The sequence below is a fragment of the Jatropha curcas genome, chromosome 11, assembly GCF_041381405.1.
Source record: "Jatropha curcas cultivar XTBG-Jc1 chromosome 11, XTBG_Jcur_1.0, whole genome shotgun sequence".
NCBI classification, from domain to species: Eukaryota; Viridiplantae; Streptophyta; class Magnoliopsida; order Malpighiales; family Euphorbiaceae; genus Jatropha; species Jatropha curcas.
In genome coordinates, this window is record NC_143161.1 from 5,333,941 (window position 1) to 5,354,777 (window position 20,837).

General features: G+C 30.8%; 4 protein-coding genes and 1 pseudogene across 6 annotated transcripts; all 5 read right to left on the reverse strand.

Annotated features, from left to right (window-relative positions):
* Positions 1-293: 293 nt before the first annotated feature.
* On the reverse strand, positions 294-2,126 carry LOC105634243 (jasmonate-induced oxygenase 2-like; annotated as a pseudogene). The gene is made up of 3 exons (XR_016318739.1): positions 1,550-2,126; positions 1,080-1,407; positions 294-756 (listed from the first exon to the last, which is right to left on the reverse strand). The product of XR_016318739.1 is annotated as a jasmonate-induced oxygenase 2-like (transcript).
* Positions 2,127-6,451: 4,325 nt separating this feature from the next.
* On the reverse strand, positions 6,452-7,877 carry LOC110009438 (protein LATERAL BRANCHING OXIDOREDUCTASE 1). The gene is given in 4 exon segments (XM_020679252.3): positions 6,452-6,557; positions 6,560-6,809; positions 6,893-7,220; positions 7,348-7,877. Coding segments are annotated over 4 exon segments (1,101 nt in total). The 5' UTR covers positions 7,791-7,877; the 3' UTR covers positions 6,452-6,477.
* Positions 7,878-9,789: 1,912 nt separating this feature from the next.
* LOC105634244 (protein LATERAL BRANCHING OXIDOREDUCTASE 1) lies at positions 9,790-11,456 on the reverse strand. Its single transcript, XM_012217076.4, has 3 exons — positions 10,965-11,456; positions 10,522-10,849; positions 9,790-10,273 (listed from the first exon to the last, which is right to left on the reverse strand). Exons 1-3 carry the CDS (start codon positions 11,405-11,407, stop codon positions 9,974-9,976), a joined length of 1,071 nt encoding a protein of 356 aa, XP_012072466.1. The 5' UTR covers positions 11,408-11,456; the 3' UTR covers positions 9,790-9,973.
* Positions 11,457-12,257: 801 nt separating this feature from the next.
* Positions 12,258-13,891, reverse strand: LOC105634246 (protein DMR6-LIKE OXYGENASE 2). Of its 2 annotated transcripts, XM_012217078.4 has the most exons (4): positions 13,757-13,891; positions 13,137-13,619; positions 12,719-13,046; positions 12,258-12,639 (listed from the first exon to the last, which is right to left on the reverse strand). In XM_012217078.4, exons 2-4 carry the CDS (start codon positions 13,577-13,579, stop codon positions 12,382-12,384), a joined length of 1,029 nt encoding a protein of 342 aa, XP_012072468.1. In that variant the 5' UTR covers positions 13,580-13,619; positions 13,757-13,891; the 3' UTR covers positions 12,258-12,381. The 2 variants fall into 2 exon arrangements, with proteins under 2 accessions (XP_012072468.1, XP_089572887.1); XM_089716761.1 differs by having other exon boundaries at positions 13,137-13,883.
* A 4,196-nt stretch (positions 13,892-18,087) lies between these two features.
* On the reverse strand, positions 18,088-19,880 carry LOC105634247 (small ribosomal subunit protein eS12). Its single transcript, XM_012217079.4, has 4 exons — positions 19,758-19,880; positions 19,313-19,601; positions 18,472-18,537; positions 18,088-18,373 (listed from the first exon to the last, which is right to left on the reverse strand). Exons 1-4 carry the CDS (start codon positions 19,763-19,765, stop codon positions 18,314-18,316), a joined length of 423 nt encoding a protein of 140 aa, XP_012072469.1. The 5' UTR covers positions 19,766-19,880; the 3' UTR covers positions 18,088-18,313.
* Positions 19,881-20,837: the final 957 nt, after the last annotated feature.

A 20,837-nucleotide genomic window follows, 5' to 3' on the forward strand; every position in this document is an offset into this window, starting at 1 on the left:
TAATTTTTTGTGTATTATTGTTATCCTGTTGTTGTCTTAATGCCCGTTTTCTATTATTGCTATGATATAAAATAAGATTAAGAGTATTAGGTGTCCCTAAAAGTTTGACACTACTCCATGTCTCCATCTTTTATTTATACATATATGATGTCTTGTCGTGGTCATTATCTTATCTCCAAAAGGCTAACATATTGTACATATATACATATTGTCCTATGTGAAACATTTACATATATACGTTAAACTGACGTCAAACGAACATCTAATCAACATCTACATAAACCCAAATAAAATTGCTTCAATAACCATTTATTTATAGCAAACGCTCAAACAAGATCTTGAAGATGACGTGCAATGTTCCCAACAGTCTAAAAGTACAACTTTTTTTTTTCTATTTATACATACTGAAGATAAAGATCAATTTGTAGGGAGAACCTTCTTGTTATTACTAATTACTGATGGATACATAATACTTCCTCTACGTTATCTGCTAGTTCTGATATCATATCTTGAAGTGGTAGATTTGAATATTCTCAACATTAAGCTTTTGGAAATTACTGCGCTTTCTGGTGACAATAAATTTGCCCCAATTGTATGGGCTATATTTGCAGGATTTTGCTCATTTACCATCTCATCTAAGGGCTGTACCATAGTGGAGTGTGCTGGATTCAAGAAGTATGGAATAGAAAATCTTTCTTTGTCGGGATTCAATTTCACCCTATGCTCCAGACTCTCGTAAGCATCATTGGTCCATACCTGCACAAGCAATTATGTATTAGCTATGATGCACGGAAACTCCGAGCCATCTAAGTTTCTGAAACGGTTGTGCATGTCCCTCTTCTCGTATAAAATTATATTTTAAATATTTTTCTGTATCTTTCTTGTGTTTCCAGGTTTCTTCGTTCCCGTTTCCATGCAATACATTATATTCGGAAGAGGAAACTTGAGTCTGGATTTATTGTTTAGTCCAAAGATAAATTAGCAAAGGACTTCAACTCGTGCTCTTTTGAGACAAAAGTTCCATTTCAATTACTTGAATAATAGGCAAAGATAGTTTCAGTGACTGAGAAATTTTGTACCTGAATAATATCACCAATATCGACAATGTAAGTATTTGGAATTGGCTTGACCCAACTCCACTCTTCGTCAGATTTTCTCTTGACTTCAAGCCCTCCAACATCATCTTGTGCAAGGATGGTCAAGCCACCAGGATCCTTGTGTCTACCAACACCGAGAGCTAGGAGAGGAGCAGGGCAAGGTGGACAGTGATTTAGTCGAACGGTTGAAGTTTGCTCTTTAAAGAAATCACGAAACCTATCTGGCTTCATGCCTAGACTCAGGGCAATAAGCTCCATTAACTTGAAAGCTAATTTTTCCATTTCTTTAGCATATTCTTCACACGCTTCCCTGTTCATTAGTTAAAATATATGCATTGTTAGTCCAAATGAAATTCTTCAAGCACAAAGATTGTGTTTCAAGAACAGAACGTTTTTAAACCATACAATTAAATATTTAAAAACACAAAACAAAATTCAAGAAATAAAGTCACCTTAGTTCAGGTGGGTACTCAGGCCAATGATTGTGCCATTCAGCAACTTCAGTATCATTGAGTTCATGTGAGGAAGGAATAGTAGTTGGATTCTTTAAGTAAATCAAAAACCTCTTTCCAGTCTCTAACATTCTTTGTATGCTCAGCATCATAATATCCCAACACTTCCTTGGCGTCTCTCCTGACCTTGTTTTTCTCTTCTGGAGGCTGAGCAAAAAATCTAACCGATGCATCAAAAATCTTTTCTCGTTTCTCCAACGGCAATCCGTGATTAATAAACTGGAAAAAACCCCAATCTTTGCAGGCATTTCCAACTTTCTCAACAAGATCAGAAGAGTTTGTGTGGAGAGATCGATTACGGGTATTCCTTCAGCTTCCATTATTTTGGGGTTTGGTCTGTGTTCCAAGGCTTGAATGAAGGCTGGATCCACCTCTCCCATGGTGGTTTTTCGATTGGATAAAGGATTTTTTGAGATAAAAAGTAGTGGTTTGTGAAGCTAGACAGAACTGAACACAATTATTATAAGTGTTAAGTCTGAGGGCAACCCATAAAAGATAGAGAGAATTATTTTATAGGCGATGAGAGAATGGAAGTTGAGAACTTTTGGCTACTGTACAATAAATTTCTTGTCTACACCTAAATGGCCCAAGCTAATAAAAAAGATTTTTTCAAAAAATATTAGTGTTTGAAATTAATTCGGTATGTATAGGTGAGCCTATATCACTAAGGGTAGGTAAGTATTTCTAGGGAGGACGTTATTACTAACCATTTTAGCTTTGCGGATGATTTGCTTTGAAATTAATAATTTTACCATAGGGAAATAAAATTCAAATGTTAGGGCACTCAAGCATTTATTTATTTATTTATTTTTATTTTGAGAATAGATCAAGTCATGTAGCATCTCAAATTTGAGTGAATTTTTCTATTGTATATGTTATCAATGAGAGAATAGAAGTTGACACTTTTTGGTTACATTTATTCACAGAAAATAGTTTTTTATTTTCTATTTTTTATTTTTTAAGAAAATAGTTTTCTTAAAAAATGAAAAATGCGTTCACTTGGTAATAATAAAAAATAATATTTTAATTTAACTTCACAAAGATTATTCATAACTTTCATAATTAAAAGAAATAAAATGTTAGAAAATAAATTTGAATATTTTTTTATGTAAAAGTTTTGAATTTTTATTATTCAATATTTATAATAATAATATAATTTTTTATCATTTTGTAAATTTTTTTAAAAAATAATGGATATAATGTATTTGTAATAATAAAATTAATTATTTATTAAAGCATAATATAAATTTTTATGTTATTTAACTATTTTATAGAAAAAATTATTTATAGATATTATAATTTAATTATAAAAATGTTATTTTTAAAAATGAAAAATAATTGGAAAACATGTCTTTTATTATAAAGAAAAACTCTTGAAAACAACTTAAACTTGTTTTTCAAATCTTAGTTAAATTTTGGAGAATTGAAAATTTATTTTCTAATTTTTTAAATAGAAAACTAACTGATTTAAACACAAAACTCTATATATTTTCTAATTTTCTTAGAAAATTTTCTAGAAAACCACTCTAATTTTCTATGAGTGAGCATACCCTAAATTTCTTGCCTACACCTTGATGAATGGGATAAAACTAATCAAAAAAGATTTTTTCACAAAATATTACTGTTTGGAATTAATTCGATGTATAGATGAGCCTATATTACCAGGGATAGGTAAGTATTTCTGGGAATTACCACTAACCATTTTAGCTTTGTGGATTGTTTGTTATGAGATTAATAATTTTACCATAGGGAGATAAAATTCAAATGCTATGGCGCTTAAGTATTTATTTATTTATTTTTATTTTGAAAATAGATCACGTCACGTCGGATCTCAAATTTGAGTGCAAATTTTTCTATTATGTATGTCATCAGCTTTCCCTTAATAGAATTTATTGTAAATAAATATTATTTATTTATTTATACTAACGTACTAGAAATTTTAGTAATAAAATAATACGATCAATGCAAATTATAAATAGTATTTGTGTAACCGTCATTTGATATAATTAATTATAATCTTACCATATTTAAAAAATTAATGCCATCTAAAATTATATATTATTTAAAATAAAAAATTTCAGTGGCATTTTTCAATAACATAATTGCCTGTAAAGTTTTATATTTAAATATACTAACTAAAAAATTTATATTTAAATAGAAAAACCAATGCACTCCATGATTAAGAACCTGGAAAAAACCTCAATCCTTGCATGCATTTCCAACTTTCTCAACAAGATCAGAAGAGTTTGTTGTGGAGAGATTGATTACGGGTATTGCTTCTGCTTCCATTATTGTAAGGTTTGGTCTGTGTTTTGGGGTGGCTTGAATGAAGGCTGGATCTACCTCTCCCATGGCGGTTTCCGATTGGATAAAGGATTCTTTGAGTTGTGAACCTTGACAGAACTCGACATAATTATTATAAGTTTATAGTCTGAGGCCAACCCATAAAAGATAAGGATAATTATTTTAGGATAAGATTTACCTGCAACTAGTGTAAGGGTATAAATAAGTAGAGGTGTGCATAGATCGGGTTGGGACGGAAATTTATAATTTCCAGTTCTATCTTAAAATAGTAGGACGTAAAAAATGGAGTCTTAATCTCGTCCCAATAGATATGTAGTCCCGTCCAATTCTGTCCCATTTTTTGAGACGGAACATGACGAAATGGGTCAAATCGGGAATCAATCAGAATTTTTCATAGTCTTACTAAATTATTTTTCATCAAAAAAAGATAAAAAAATTACTATATTCATCAATTACAATCAAACAAAATACATTTATATAAATTTGAGTTTAAAAAAATAATAAAATTAAATGATTAATTCAATAATTGATGATCTACTACTAATGTTATAATAAAAGATTTTTAAGTATTTATTTTCTAGTTAATAAAATTGTTAAATACAATAAAATAAAATAATACAAAAATTATATACAACTTAACTTTATATGTATTTTATAAATTTTAACTCGTCATTGTTTTTGTCACTATTGTGTTTAAACTAATTTAAATTCGCTACTACGTAATTTAATCTTGAATATTATTTGAAAAATAAAAAATGATACCATTAAGCATAATTAATAATCCAACAATTAGATTAATTGAAGTTACTATTTTCTCTTTTATTGATTAATCTTTCCATTTTTTATTTAATAGAAAAAATTTTATTAAAAAAAAATTACTGAACATATACCGTGGAACAACAGAGGAAAAATCTATGTTGAAATCATGTTTGTTACTTGATTTATTTTATATTTAAAAAAATGCATATTATTTTTTTGTATTATTATTAATTGAGTAGTAATTGGTATCATAAAAAAACTAAAGTAAAAAAGATGAAATGATTTTTAGGAGCATAATTTAAAATTCATACAAAAAAGACAAGTAGTTTTAAAGAAATAAAAGGAAAGGAATTTCCAATTTTCGGACGGGACGGGATGAGACAGAACTTGAATCGATACAAGTCATTTTTAATCAAAAAATCAATCTCGTCCCATAAATATTTACGAGACGGAACTATGAAATTAATACAGAGTTTTTCTCGGAATGAAAAATTTGAAACCGTTTTCGAAAATGGGTTGAGATTCTCATAATCCCGTGCACACCGCTATAAATAAGCCAAGCCGATCTGGAAGCTATTCAAATTCGAGCTCGGAAAAAATTTGAAAAAATTCTGAAGATTGATAGTTACATGATTGAGTGTCCGATCTGGGATCATAAAGATGAAAGGACATCATTCATGTGATTATTCCACAATTGGATTAATTGATTTAATTCTTTATTTTTCTTTTCTTTTCTTTCTTTTTCTTAATTCAAGATATTACCTCTCCACATGTGAAAAATTATTACCAATTGGATATGTTTCCTTGTAGAAGTTAATATATTTTCTCCGTCCCATTTTATTTACTCGTTATTCTTTTTCTTAATATCCCAAAATATTTGCACGGTTTCTAAATTTAGATATGTAAATAATTATTTTTCTATGATAACCTTTATAATTGTTCATTAAATAAAAAATTTTTATTAATAAGTTAAGGATAGCAAAAGGGTAAAATAATTTTTATTGACTAAAATTTTAATATGTGTGTTTTATCAAACCATGTAAATAAAATAGGACGGAAGGAGTATAAATTTTTTAATTTTCGAGAAAAATTATATCGCATCTCAAATTTGAGTGAATCTTTCTTTTATTACGAAATTAAACGGCGATTTAGAGATGGTACAATTTTTAATTTTATTGGAAAATTAAAACTTTGTATTAATGAAAATAAAGTAGTTCTCTCAATAAAAAAAAAATGAATGGGAAATTCTATGTACTGTTAATTTGAGTCCAATTGAAAAGAATGGAAGTGAGGTAAGATTAGCCGGTATCGTGATGATTAAGTACAATCAATTCAAATATTTAAATTTTGTATTTTAAAAGAGTGATATGATAAATGAAGATATAACTTATAAAACTAAAAATAAGATATATAGAATAAAAGAGTATTACATGTAAAAAGTAAATTTTATATAAAATATTGGTGAGACATTTAATGTTATATGACAGCAAATATTGGACCCAAATGCCAACATATTTATAAGATGAATATCATAGAGATGATAGACATGTGATCACGTAAGATTGGAATTGCATGAAGGGAAGTTTCGGAAAGTTTACTATTTCACTTTAATATTTCATTTGTTTATTCATTTTATATTTTTATTTATTTATTTGTAATTATATTTCATGATTTTTTGCGCACTTGCTAAGCGGGAGATTGCATATTTATTTATTTATTTATTTATAGCAAATATTCAAACAAGGTCTTGGAGATGACATACTATATATATCCCCAACAGTCTTAACAGTACTCCATATTTTTATTTATACATACAGAGGATAAAGATCAATTTGTAGGGAGAACCTTATTGCATCCTCTACTTTATCTGCTAATTCTGATATCATATCTTGAAGTGATCGATTTGAATATTCTGAACATTAAGTTTTTTGAAATCACTGAGCTTTCTGGTGACGATAAATTTGCCCCAGTTGTGAGGCCTATATTTGGCAGGGTTTTGCGCATTTACGATCTCATCTAAGGGCTGTACCACAGTGGAGTGCGCTGGATTGAAGAAGTATGGAACAGAAAATCTTTCTCTGTCAGGATTCAATTTCACTCTATGCTCTACACTCTCATAAGCTTCATTGCTCCATACCTGCACAAGTAATGGCTTTTATTTACCAAGTTATATATGTAATAATAGGCAAAGATAATTTCAGTGACTGAGAAACGTTATACCTGAATAATTTCACCGACGTTGATAATGTAAGAATTTGGAGTTGGCTTGATCCAAATCCACTCTCCATCAGATTTTCTCTTGACTTCGAGTCCTCCAACATCATCTTGTGCAAGAATGGTCAAGGCGCCATCATCCTTGTGTCTACCAACACCGAGAGCTAGGTGAGGAGCTGGGCAAGGTGGATAGTGGTTGAGTCTAACGAAGGTGGTTTGCTCTTTGAAGAAATCACGAAATCTATCTGGCTTCAGGCCTAGACTCAGGGAAACTAGCTCCATTAACTTGAAAGCTAACTTTTCCATTTCTTTAGCATATTCTTCGCACACTTCCCTGCTCATTAGTTAAATTATATGCATTATTACACCAGCCGAAAAATTGAGTTTCAAGAACAGAACCTAGTTAAACCATACAATTAAATATTCAGAAATACAAAACAAAATTCAAGAAATAAAGTCACCTTAGTTCAGGTGGGAACTCAGGCCAATGATTGTACCATTCAATAACTCCAGTATCATTGGGTTCATGTGAAGAAGGAACAGTAGTTGGATTCTGTACATTAAAGTCAAAAAACTCTTTCCAGTCTCTAACGTTCTTTGTATGCTCAGCATCAAAATATCCCAACACTTTCTTGGCGTCTCTCCTGACCTTGTTTTTCTCTTCTAGAGGCTGAGCAAAAAATCTAGCCGATGCATCAAATATCTTTTCTCGTTTCTCCAACGGCACTCCATGATTAATAACCTGGAAAAAACCCCAATCTTTGCATGCATTTCCAACTTTCTCAACGAGATCAGAAGAGTTTGTTGTGGAGAGGTCGATTAGGGGTATTCCTTGTGCTTCCATAATTGTGAGGTTTGGCCTGTGTTCCAGGGCTTGAATGAAGGCTGGATCTACCTCTGCCATGGTGGTTTTTGATTGGCTAAAGGATTTTTTGAGACAAAAAGTAGTGGTTTGTGAAGCTAGGCAGAACTCAATACAATTATTGTACGTTTTAAGTCTGAGGGCAACCCATAAAGATAGAGAGAATTATTTTATAAGCGAAGAGAGAATGCAAGTCGAGAGTTTTTGGTTACAGGGCAGTAAATTTCTTGCCTACACATTGGTGAATAGGACCGAGCTAATCAAAAAAGATTTTTGATTAATTGTTTGTATTAAAACTCCTATTTGTCAAAGTGGTTCAAAGCTAGATTAGGTATTAACCAAAACGTATTAATTATGAAAATAAATAAATATGCCAAAAAAAAGTAAATACAACAAAAATTTTATTACTGTAGATTTATATTGCCGCACCTCTTCTAATTTGGCTTTCTCTTTGTTTTGATTTTTGTTTCACTTTTGTTGGAGACAATAAAGGACGCAAGCTAAAAACACTAAAATTACTGTAACTGCAATATAAATTGGAGTCTACACAGCTAAAATAATTATTTTAATTGATGTTTCTCTTATCCTAACTCATACCACATATTCGCTAATTGGTATTATTCGTATAATTATCAAATCAATCTACCATTCATTATTGGAGTAAAAATCAATTTGGATCATGAACTTGTTTAAAAACATCATGTTTGATTTTTTAGACCAATTTAGGCCCTGAATTTATTTTTTAAAATATTTATAAATTAATAAATTGATTCAATTTAATATGATTGATTTTTATCCTTCTTGTTATGTACTAAAATACGTTGATCAAATTTTTCTAACATTTTTGAATAGAAGTTTAAAATCCATAAAAGCATTACTTTTTTTAACACAATAAATTTATAACACATGTAGTATAACTTTAATTTGTCAACTCGAGCAATGCATAGATGCAATAACCCAATAGTAAAGGTCGATATTAAAATATTCAAATTAATATATATTTATGTACTCAAAATCACTGGAGGTGTACAACATACTTTGTATATTGTTTTCCTCTATTTCATATTTAATTAATTATTTTTAATAAATTATGCAGTCTGATCCTAACTATTGTATTAAATGCATGTAAGTACAGTGAAAAATCAACAATTAAATTGACCGAATATTAAATATGATTTTTTTTATCATTTAAAATAAGTTTAGGAGGTTAAATTAATAAAAAAAAAAATTCAATCTGACTTTATTTATCCTATTAAATGATTTCAGAGGTCAAATTAACTTTTATTCATTCGATGGGTCTGATTTAGGGTCATAAGATGGAAGGACATCATTCATGCGCGCTCCAGATGCCATTTTCTATTGGATTAATTAGGTATTGCCTTTAAACATGTAAAATATTATTGTCAATGGGGTGTGCTCAGACTGACATCCTCGCGTTTTGTTAAAAATACATGGAGCGAGAAAAGTCTCCGGTTATTAATTATTTCTGTGGTATAGCTTACAATATTAATTATTTCGATCTATTGAATTTCTCGTGTATAAAAAAATATGTAATAAATTGTCTGAATATATAAATTTTGCAATTTTCAAAGGAAAAAAATCATATCCCATATCAAAACTTGAGTGAAATTTTCTATTATGCGATTATTACGCAGTTACACTGTGATTTAGAGATGGTAGAAATTTTAATTTATTTAAAAAATTAAACCTTTATATTAATCAAAATAAAGTAGTTCTCTTAATTAAAAAAAATTAAGGGGGAATTCTATGCATCAATTTGAGTCTAATAAAAAAGAATTATGGAGGTGAGGTAAGATTAGATAGTATCATTATAATTAAGTGCAATCAATTCAAATATTCAAATTACGTATTGATACATATTTTCAAATCATCTAGTATTATCTAATTGTCTTCGTTAAGAATCATATCAGTGGTACGAATAGGGCATCGAACTACGGGCAATTTTGTAACATTATACAATTTAAAAGGATAAATATGTAAGTTTCTCAAGGCAAATATTGACATCAAATGAACATCTATATAAACCCAAATAAAAATTGCTTCAATGGCTTTTTTTATTATTTATTTATGTATTTATAGCAAATATTCAAACAGGATCTTGGAGATGACATACTGTATCCCCAACAGTCTAACAGTACTCCATATTTTTATTTATACATACAGAAGATAAAGATCAATTTGGAGGGAGAACCTTCTTATTAGTACTAATTAGCGATGGACAATGCTCCCTCTACTTTATCTGCTAATTCTGATATCTTGAAATGGTAGATTTGAATATTTTCAACATTGAGCTTTTGGAAATTACTGCGCTTTCTGGTGACAATAAATTTGCCCCAGTTGTAAGGCCTATATTTGGCAGGGTTTTGCTCATTTACTATCTCATCTAAGGGCTCTACCATAGTGGAGTGCGCTGGACTGAAGAAGAATGGAACAGAAAATCTTTCTCTGTCAGGATTCAATTTCACTCTATGCTCTACACTCTCATAAGCGTCATTGCTCCACACCTGCACAAGCAATGACGCTATTAGGAAGAAGAAACTTGAGTCTGGCTCTATTGTTATCAGGCCAAAGATAAATTAGCACCAGACTAAATCTAGGAGTGTAATTTGCCAAGCCATAATATTGATAAGACTGACATAATGATATCACTAATCAAAATTGTCAGGACCTGAACTCCTGCTCTTCTGAGACAAGAAGTTCTTCTTCAATTGAATAATAGGCAAAGATAATTTAAGTGATTGAGAAATGTTACCTGAATGATATCACCAACATTGATAATGTAAGAATTTGGAGTTGGCTTGACCCAAATCCACTCTCCATCAGATTTTCTCTTAACTTCAAGTCCTCCAACATCATCTTGTGCAAGGATGGTCAAGGCAATTGCATCCTTGTGTCTACCAACACCAAGAGCTAGGTCAGGAGCAGGGCAAGGTGGATAGTGGTTGAGTCTAACAAAGGTTGTTTGCTCTTTAAAGAAATCACGAAATCTGTCTGGCTTCAGGCCTAGACTCAGGGCAATAAGCTCCAACAACTTGAAAGCCAAATTTTCCATTTCTTTAGCATATTCTTCACACACTTCCCTGCTCATTAGTTAATTATATGCACTAGAAAATTTGAGTTTCGAGAACAGAACTTAATTAAACCATACAATTAAATATTCACAGAAACAAAACAAAATTCAAGAAATTAAGTCACCTTAGTTCAGGTGGGTACTCAGGCCATTGATTGTACCATTTAGCAACTCCAGTTTCATTGGGTTCATGTGAAGAAGGAACAGTAGTTGGATCCTGTAAAGTAAAATCAAAGACCTCTTTCCAGTCTCTAACATTCTTTGTATGCTCAGTGTCATAATATCCCAACACTTTCTTGGCGTCTCTCCTAACCTTGCTTTTCTCTTCTAGAGGCTGAGCAAAAAATCTAGCCGATGCATCAAATATCTTTTCTCGTTTCTCCAACGGCACTCCATGATTAATAACCTGGAAAAAACCCCAATCTTTGCATGCATTTCCTATTTGCTGAACAAGCTCGGAAGAGCTTGCAGTAGAGAGATCGATTACGGGAATTCCGTCTGCTTGAACGGTTGTGGGTTTTGGTCTGTGCTCTGGTTCTTGAATAAAGGCTGGATCTATCTCTCCCATGGTGTTTTCCGATTCTGTTAATGATTTTTTGAGATAAAATAAAAAGTTGGGGGTTTAATATGTTTTTTTATAGGCAGTGAATATTCTGAATGTAGACAGGATTTCGGTTAAAAATTTTTTAATTTGTAATTAGTGGTTGCGTGTCTAATTTTTGCATCTTTTTGTTGATTATAATGGACGGACATGATTTATTCGGGAGTTCCAGATTCTTTTTGCTCCTCAGATACATTGAATCTGGACGGCATTATCATACTATACTTTTCAGAAAAAAAAAAAAATACTTTAACTTATTTGATATTTTAATTAAATATTCTAACTTGTAAAATTTAGATGATTAAATTTTTATTAAATAATTAAAACACATGAAAATTATTACTTTAGAAATTATAATAATCATATCTCAAATTAATATTACTATGTACAAAATAAAAATCTTAAAAATTATTATTATTAGTATATAAAAAATTTATAGTATTATTAAAATTCATAATTTCAGAGCAATAATAGATAATGTAAAAATTAAAATATCGTAAGACTTTCGATAAAAGAGAAATAAATATACATAAAATTTATTGTGTATCCATATCGATAACTTTTTCTTAATTCGTGTGAAATTAGAAATAAATTAATCTGTTTTTGATAGAGAGAAAATTTTTTGTTAATTCAAATTTTAATTCAATTGAATTTGATTATTTTTTATTTTTTTATTCTAAAAAAATTTTAATTTTTTTTTTTTTGTCTATAATATCAAAGTTCGTGGTCAAAGGAGAAGTTCCAACCACCGATAAAAATTTTTAAATTTTTAAATAAAAACTAAAACCAAACTAGAACTCTGTGTGGTAAAAGATGGTAAACGAACATATTTGGAATGTATTTTTATTGATTATTAAACATTCAAGCTCTTGCATTACACAATAGAAATTCATATTTGCTCATAACAGTCATAAACACATAGAATCCACTCCAAACAGTTGCTATGAAGCCTTGAAATGATCAATTTGGACATTTTCCAATTCTTGTTTCTTATAATCGCTGCGATTTCTGCTGGCAAAAAATTTTCCCCAGTTGAATTCCTTGTATTTGGCAGGATTTTCTTCATTCAGCAGCTCCTCCAATGGCTTAATTTGGACATAATGTGCAGGGAAAAAGAAAAAAGGGAAAGAAAATCTTTCTCTGGTTGAGTTCACCACCACCCTATGCTCTGCACTCCAGTACAAGTCATTGGTCCAAACCTATAATTAACCGAGATAATTAGTTAAATACAGATTGAGATAAAGATTAAGCTAATATAAGATTTATGCATATATATACCTGCATACAATTCCCAATATTGATGATGAAGGCATCTGGAATTGGCTTTACAGGAATCCATTCTCCGTCAGATCGCCGAGCAATTTCTAGCCCTCCAACATCATCTTGAGCAAGAACAGTTAAGGCACCACCATCTTTATGTCTACCCACACCAAGAGCTAGGTGTGGAGCTGGGCATGGTGGATAGTGATTAATTCTTGAAAAGCTTATTTGATCCTTGAAATACCCATTTAACACATCTGCAGCCAAGCCTAAGCTCAGCGAAATAAGCTCCAATAACTTGAAAGCTAGTTTATCCACTTGTTTAGTGTATTCTTGGCATATCTCCCTTGTCATTAGAGAATAGAACATTAGAATAGTTAAAAAAACCCTAATTAAGATCTAATTGATCAACTGAAAATTAGAAGTAAAAAAATACCTGAATTGAGAAGGGTATTGAGGCCATTGATTAGTTATAGTTCTTAGCTCTTTATCATTAGGATCATCTGAGGCAGGGATTAAAGTTGGGTCAAGAACCAAGTAATCAAAAACCTCTTTCCAGTCTTTAACATTCTTGGTATGTTCACTGTCATAATATCCCATAGGATCAACTTCATTTCTTTTCACTTTTCTTTTCTCCTCTAATGGCTGATCGAAGAATTCTTTAGCAACCCTTTCCATCTTTTGACGTAGCTCTGAAGGTACTCCATGATTAATCACTTGAAAGAACCCAAATTTCTTGCAGGCTTCTCCGATCTCTGAAACTAGCTCTTGAGTGTTTGAAACAGAGAGATCTATAACTGGGATTTCTTCAATTTCTGTGCGTTTGAATTTAGGCCTTTGTTCAAGGTCTTGAACGAAAGCTGGATCAATTTCTCCCATGGCTCTATAATTGATAGTTAAATTTCTGGGTATGTGTGACCTGAGCAAATGAAAGAGAAATTAGATTTATAAGTGATTTCATTATGGGATTATAACTTTAATAGAAAAATAAAAGGAAAAAATTAATAATATATGGAGTTAGGTATGCGGTGGTTGAGGAGTGGACTATGTTTATACAGTCATAGAAGATTCTTTCTTGTGTAATTCAACTTTTGTCTCCAAATTTTTCTAGTTTGCTCAAGTAGGGAAGGCTGAAAAAAACATAACAACACCAAGAAACAAAAAAAGGAAAACCAATGACACACAAAAACCAGGTTGCAGAACCTGACTGGCTCCTGTATTAATAGAAGAGATAAGGATGATTACTTCTTGAGGTAAAATTTATCTATTAAAGTTAAAGAAAAATTAAAATTTGTGATATTCTTATATATATTTAAATAACTTGGAATAGTTGTGCACATTCTTTTAGCTTAGAGCTCAAGATTTGAACAAGAATTATTTTTAAAATAAACATAAATATGATTTTTTATTTTCATTTAGACATTTTCTTCCACTTTTCAATTATTCCTTTTATATTACTTGAAGCCAATCTCTAACAAGGACGACCATCAAACCTTCTGTAAGATCCATAAAAAATTGGTCAGCAAGATGGGGAAGATCTACGTTGGACTAACCTCTGTATCAGTATAGGTAGACAAAACTGCGAAAGGACTCTGGCAACCCACTACAGCTTAGCTAACAAGTAATTGAGAGATGAAACTAATAGTCTAGTCCCTGTTAATTGTACGTTAAATTAAACGATTATCCTCGTAAATTTTTATATCCACATAAATTTGAACTTGCAGAATGAGACGCTTTGGAACTAGGCATGGCCATATTGCGGTTCCGGGAACCGGAACCGTCGGTTCGAACCGGCCCGGAACCGCAACTGGAACCGGTGAGAACCGGAACCGGGACGAACCGGAACCGGAACCGGAAAATTCCGGTTCGGTTCCGGTTCCAGCAAATGTGGAACCAGAACCGGCGGTTCCATAGAACCGGTCGGAACCGGAATGGAACCGCCGGTTCTCCGGCCGGTTAGAACCGCCGGTTCGAACCGGCGGTTCTAGCCGTTGTAACTGTCAGATTTTTGTTTTTTTTTTTTTTTTTTTTTTTTTTTAAAATTTGTTGTTAAATGTCTTAATTACCCCTCCCAACTGTCATAAACGGCTACATAACGGCTAGTTTGAAGGGTATTTTTGGAAAAATGAATTTTTGGATTTATTATAAATACCTCATTTTATTTACAAATTCATTACAAAAAAATCTCAACTCTCTCTACTTACTCTCTCTACAATATACTACACTCTCTACTTACTCTCTCTACAATATACTACACTCTACTCTATATTATTCATTTATTTTTCTCTACTCAACATTTATCTCTTATTAAGGTAATTATTCTCTCTAATTTTTTTTATTCAATTTTCCAAATTATATTTTATTATCATATAATGGCAAGTGGAGGAAACTCAAATTCGGGTAAGGGCAAGGGAAAAATTGGAGAATCATCTATCCCTACAAACGACATCTATGATATGATTCCCGACCAATTTAATTTTGAGGGTTTTCCAAATGAAAATTTGGATATTCCAACTCAAGAATCCGAATTTAATGAGCAATTTCAAGAAGATGAAGAGCAAGAGCAAGAGCAACGAGCAAAAATTGTTACAAGAGCAAGACAAAGTTCCGACATATTCTCCATTCATTTCACAAAAAAATTCAAAGGTGAGAAAATGTATGATGTAATTTGCAATTATTGTGGAAAATCTTATAAATTTAAACAAGCGGGCGGCTATGGATCATTTTGGAAGCATTTGGAGGCAAAACATCCAACAAAAATAGGAGTTGATCGGTCTCAACAACAAATTTCCGGGTACACTTCTAACCTTTCTTTATTTAAATATTCTGAAAAAATACAAAAAGAAGAATTAGCAAAAATGATTTCTATGGAACATTTATCTTTTAGTTTTGGTGAAAAAGTAGGTTTTAATAATTATTGTCAAAAAGCTTTAAATCCTTGTGCTAAAAGAGTACCAAGAAATACAGTAAAACGAACTATTATTTCTTTGTATAATAAAGGAAAAAAAGAATTAGAGCTTTTATTTTCTCAATTGAAAATTCGTGTTTCAATTTGTTGTGATGTTTGGAGTGATCATTGGCAAATGCATTCTTATATGGGTATTACATGTCATTGGATTGATGATGATTGGAAAATTCAAAAAAGAATTATTGGTTTTCGTGTTTTTGATGATAAACATACTGTAAATAATATTTATAGAGTAATTGTTTCAATTTTAGATGAATATAAGTTGAAAAAAAAAATTTTTTCAATTTCATTTGATAATGCTTCTGCAAATACTAGATCTATTATTGAACTTAAAAGAATTTGTGAACCAAATATTGGTGGTAAATTTTTTCATATAAGATGTGCATGCCATGTTTTAAATTTATGTGTACAAGATGGTTTAAAAATTCTTGATTGTTTTATTTCTCCAATTAAAAAAGCTATTTCATATTTATGGACACATCCCCAAGTAATGAAAAGTTGGGCTAAATTTTGTAAAGAAAATAATAAAAGACCAAAACGTTTTCCAAGGGATGTCCCAACTCGTTGGAATTCAACATATGAATTACTAAACGAGTCTTTTTCTTATAAAGAATTATTATGTTTTTTTGTTACTAATAATATTGAGGATATTAATTTATATCCACAAAATTGGGACATTTGTGCAAAAATTTTAGATATTTTAAAAATTTTTAATGATGCTACCTATAAATTTAGTGGGGTTTATTATCCCACATCTAATTTATTTTTACCTATATGTATTAATATTGTTACTGCACTCCAAGAATTTCAAAATGATGATTTATTAAAAGATTGTATTTTTTCAATGAAAAAAAAATGGTTATCTTATTTTAAAAATATACCACCTCTTTATCTTGTTGCTATTGTATTTGATCCTAGATGTAGAATGGATGTATTATGTGATTATTTGACTATTTATTATGATGTATTAAATCTTGATGTAGAAGATAATGTTAATATAAATGTAGTAATGCATGAAGTTAAACAAAATATTATGCAATTATATAATGAATTTATTCAAGTTTCTAGTTCATCTACATCTACTTCTATTTCTACTTCTTCTCAATCTAATATTCCACAATTTTCAACACAAAGGGTAAGTGGTGTTGGTGTTGCCCAACAAGTTTTATTGCAAAGACAAAAAAGAACAAGGGAATCCAATTCTATTTCAGAATTTGATAATTATCTAACAACTTCTTTTGAGTTTGGTGATGATTATGCAGATGCAGATTTTCCAATTTTAGATTGGTGGAGTCGTCACGCAAATACTTTTCCAATTCTTTCTTTACTTGCAAAACAAATTTTAGCAGCTCCGGTCTCCACTGTTGCGGTTGAACAAGCTTTTAGTCAAGGAGGTAACATACTTGATGAAACACGATCTCGTATGACACCCGATTCATTAGAAGCACAAGCGTGCGTGGATGATTGGACCAAAGCCGAACTAAGAGCCCAAGAAAATCCAAACGAAAATGAAGATTTATTTGATTTATACGATGGGTCCTCAACGGGAACATCAACCGGTGGTGCAAATAGCGATTAAGGTAAAAGGGGTGACATTGATATAAGGTAAGTAAGAACTACGTGGGCTTTGATTCCTCTAAACCCCAAGAGGATACGTAGGCAACTTAATTTTTTTTTTTTTTTTTAAAAATTAAGTTCAAGCCCATTTTTTTTTTTCAAATTATGTTCAAACTTAAAAAAAAAAAAAATTCAGTTCAAATTTTTTTTAAAAAAAATCATTATGTTCAAACTTAAAAAAAAAAAAAATCAATTCAAATTTTTTTTTTAAAAAAATCATTATGTTCAAACTTAAAAAAAAAAAAATCAGTTCAAATTTTTTTTTAAACCGGTCTTAAAAATTTGAAATTTTTTAGGTGTATTTTTAAATTTTTTATGTTCAAATAATTTTTTTTTTAGTTGGTCTTGATATTTTAAAATTTTTTAACAGTATTTTTAAATTTTTTATGTTAATATAATTTTTTTTTTAAACCGGTATTAAAAATTTAAAATTTCAAATTATGCGATTCGCCGGAAAACCAATCGGAACCGTCGGTTTTGTAATCGGATCGGAACCGGAACCGGAACCGGACGGTTCCAAACCGGAACCGGAACCGGCCAATTTCGGTTCGGTTCCGGTTCCAGCTTTTCTGGAACCGGAACCGCCGGTTCCAGCTTTTCTGGAACCGGAACCGCCGGTTCCGGAACCGTGGCCATGCCTATTTGGAACCATTAACAAGTTCTTTTGACTGTTCTGTACAAGATAGGAACACATTCAAGTTCTTGCTTCAGTCAAACCTGAACTGTTAAGGCTAGAATTTTTTTTTTTTTTCTGGAATTTTTTATGTTTTAAGGATGCATGCAGAGGCCAGCTGGAGATTCATTGTCAAGGTTAAAATGCTAAGCACAACTTTAATTTCACAAAATGTCAAAATGTTGCTGATTCCGCATTGTCATACATCAAGAATGACGTTCTACTAATAAGAAACAACTCAATCAAAAGTAACTGCAGATAGCAAACACTCAAAAATTCTGGTATCATGAAAACAACAAAGGTCTCTACAAATACTCTTCCATTAAGATCCCAATAAATCAAATTTGACAGCTACTCAGTGAGATTTGATGTGTTGCTGAACAACATTAAGACCTTCAGTCTCCTCGCCATAATCCTATAAAACAAGCAAACCAGAGAAAGAAAATAATGAGATTGACTAGATCAAAAGAAAAGAGAAGTGTGGACAAACAAATATACGAAATAGAGTCTCACCTTAACTACGACGCAGGAGCAACCAACTACCTTCCGGGCCTTACCCTCAGAATCAATCTTGCACAACTGTAGTAAGGACCAAATAAATACCATGAGATGATTATTAAATAAAATGTGCAAGTCATACTTAGATCAAGAAAGTGAATAAATTTCAATACAGAAAGAGTAAACCATAGTGCAATAACACAGGAGCATAAACAAAAACTATGAGATAATTCAAGGAAAGGTGCTGATTCAAAGTTTGAGCAAACATATTGTATGATTGAAGCGAAAAAACGAATCTTGAAGTAATTGGGATTATAGACTCCATAAAGTTCATTTACAATATGCAAAAGTAACAACTGAGCCATTATGCTTAAAGTACAAGAATAGAAATAAATAGATGAATTCACACAGGGGAACTTAGTGTTTTGGTGAAGTGAAAATAACGACACTCAAACAGCCAATTAAAATAACAAATATTCACACATAACTAGGTACATACAGTCTTACACCCAGAGATTCCATAAAATCATAACTAAATGAAACTGATGTCAAGTACTTGCTACATTTTCTATCTTCTATCACTAATTACTAATTGCAAGGCAAATAATGAATGTGAAATCATTGTTTTTCCACTTAGAGATCTAAGTATATAGGGAAAGCTCAAGCAACAATTCAAATGAACTTCACCACATTCTGTTTATATTTAGCCAAAAACTGTAAACAGAGGAGAATTACACATTTTTTACGATTCTACCAAGCCAACAACAAGTTTCATCAATATAACAAATACCCTATTCAATATATAGAATTAAAAGTTAAAATCTTGAAATAATTTCACAAAAGAAATAATACTAACCCCAGCCCACTCGCCAAGAGTCTTAGCACTAGGAACAGTTAAGAGGCCAACACCATGGTCAGCACAAAGGCCTTTGACAAGCTTAACATAGTCAGGCTGGTTACAGTCCTCAGCCAATACACAAAGCTGAGCAGCATGCTTTTCAATCACTTTCGCGCCTTCATGAAGACCTCGAGCAAGACCACCGTGAGCCAATGATTTTCTTAGAACTAACTGCAATGCAGTCATTAAGTCCATAGCCTCGCCGAGTGGCTGAGCTGGTGTCTCAACGGCAACGGCACCCTCCTCACTGCACATAATATTAGCATCCCAATTGTGTTATCAGGAAATGAAGCTAAAAATTCAAATCAAGAAGATATTTTTATATTTTTTAGATCTTATAAAACCGGATTCTGTAATATTAAGAAGATATTAAACTTGATGAATCAAGGAATAGAAATCTTACCCTGACATTTTTGACTGTTGGATAATAATCTGGTTTGCAGAGAGGATGAGGTGAAGCAGGCGGCTGCAAAGTTGAAGAAGCTATAGTCTTGGAAGTGAGATTTGAAATAGGTAGTACTTAAATAGTAATTAGGGTTTTGTGTTTGGGTATTTTGGTTGTGGGCTACCACTCAAGATGGGCTTCATAAAAGTTGGCCCAATTAAGGTAAAAACTTAAGAAAATATTAAAAATATGATTTTTATATGGTTGGGTATTTCAAATTTTCAATATTAAAAATATAAAAAATATTGAAAATTATCAATAAAGATATATATCGTAAAATTGAATTTAGATATATTTAATTTTATAAATTGAATTTTTAGTATAAATTTAAAATATAAAAAATTATCTATAAAAATATGATAGAATTGAATTTTAGATATATTTATTTTTACAAATTGAATTTGTAAGAATAATTTTAACTATCCTTATTTGACTAATATAGACTCTTGGAGTGGAATTATGAGGTGCAAATTCTAAACTACCAAATTAATCAAAAATAAATATGAAATTCTTTTATTGCCATATAATCCATCAAAGAAAAAATCTCATCATCTAAACTTGATTGAGTTTAACTTTTAGACAATTTAGTGTTTTAACTGCCATGAAAACTTTGTTCCATAACACTTTTATTCTAAAAACCAATGTTGCAGGGAAATTTCGTTTGGCTGATGTTTTCGCGTTTCAGAAACGTTTTCTGTGCAGAAATACTTAGAAACTCTCCAAAAATGTTTTGAGGCAGTTTCTGTAAATTGAGTAATTTGAAAACACGTTTTCTCTTTTTAAATACGTTTTTATAAACTGAAAACTCTCAAAAACTCATTTCTCTAATTAAAATAAATGCATAAATAAATTGTACGCGTTTATAAACTCATTTCTCATTCATAAACATGTATATTTTATGAGCATGAAACTGGTAATTTTTTGGATATGATTAAATATTGATTTGACTATAACTTGTTAAATATATTAAATGGTTTATAATAACTTATATTTTTATATTTATAAATATAACCCTTATATTTTTATATTTACGCGTTT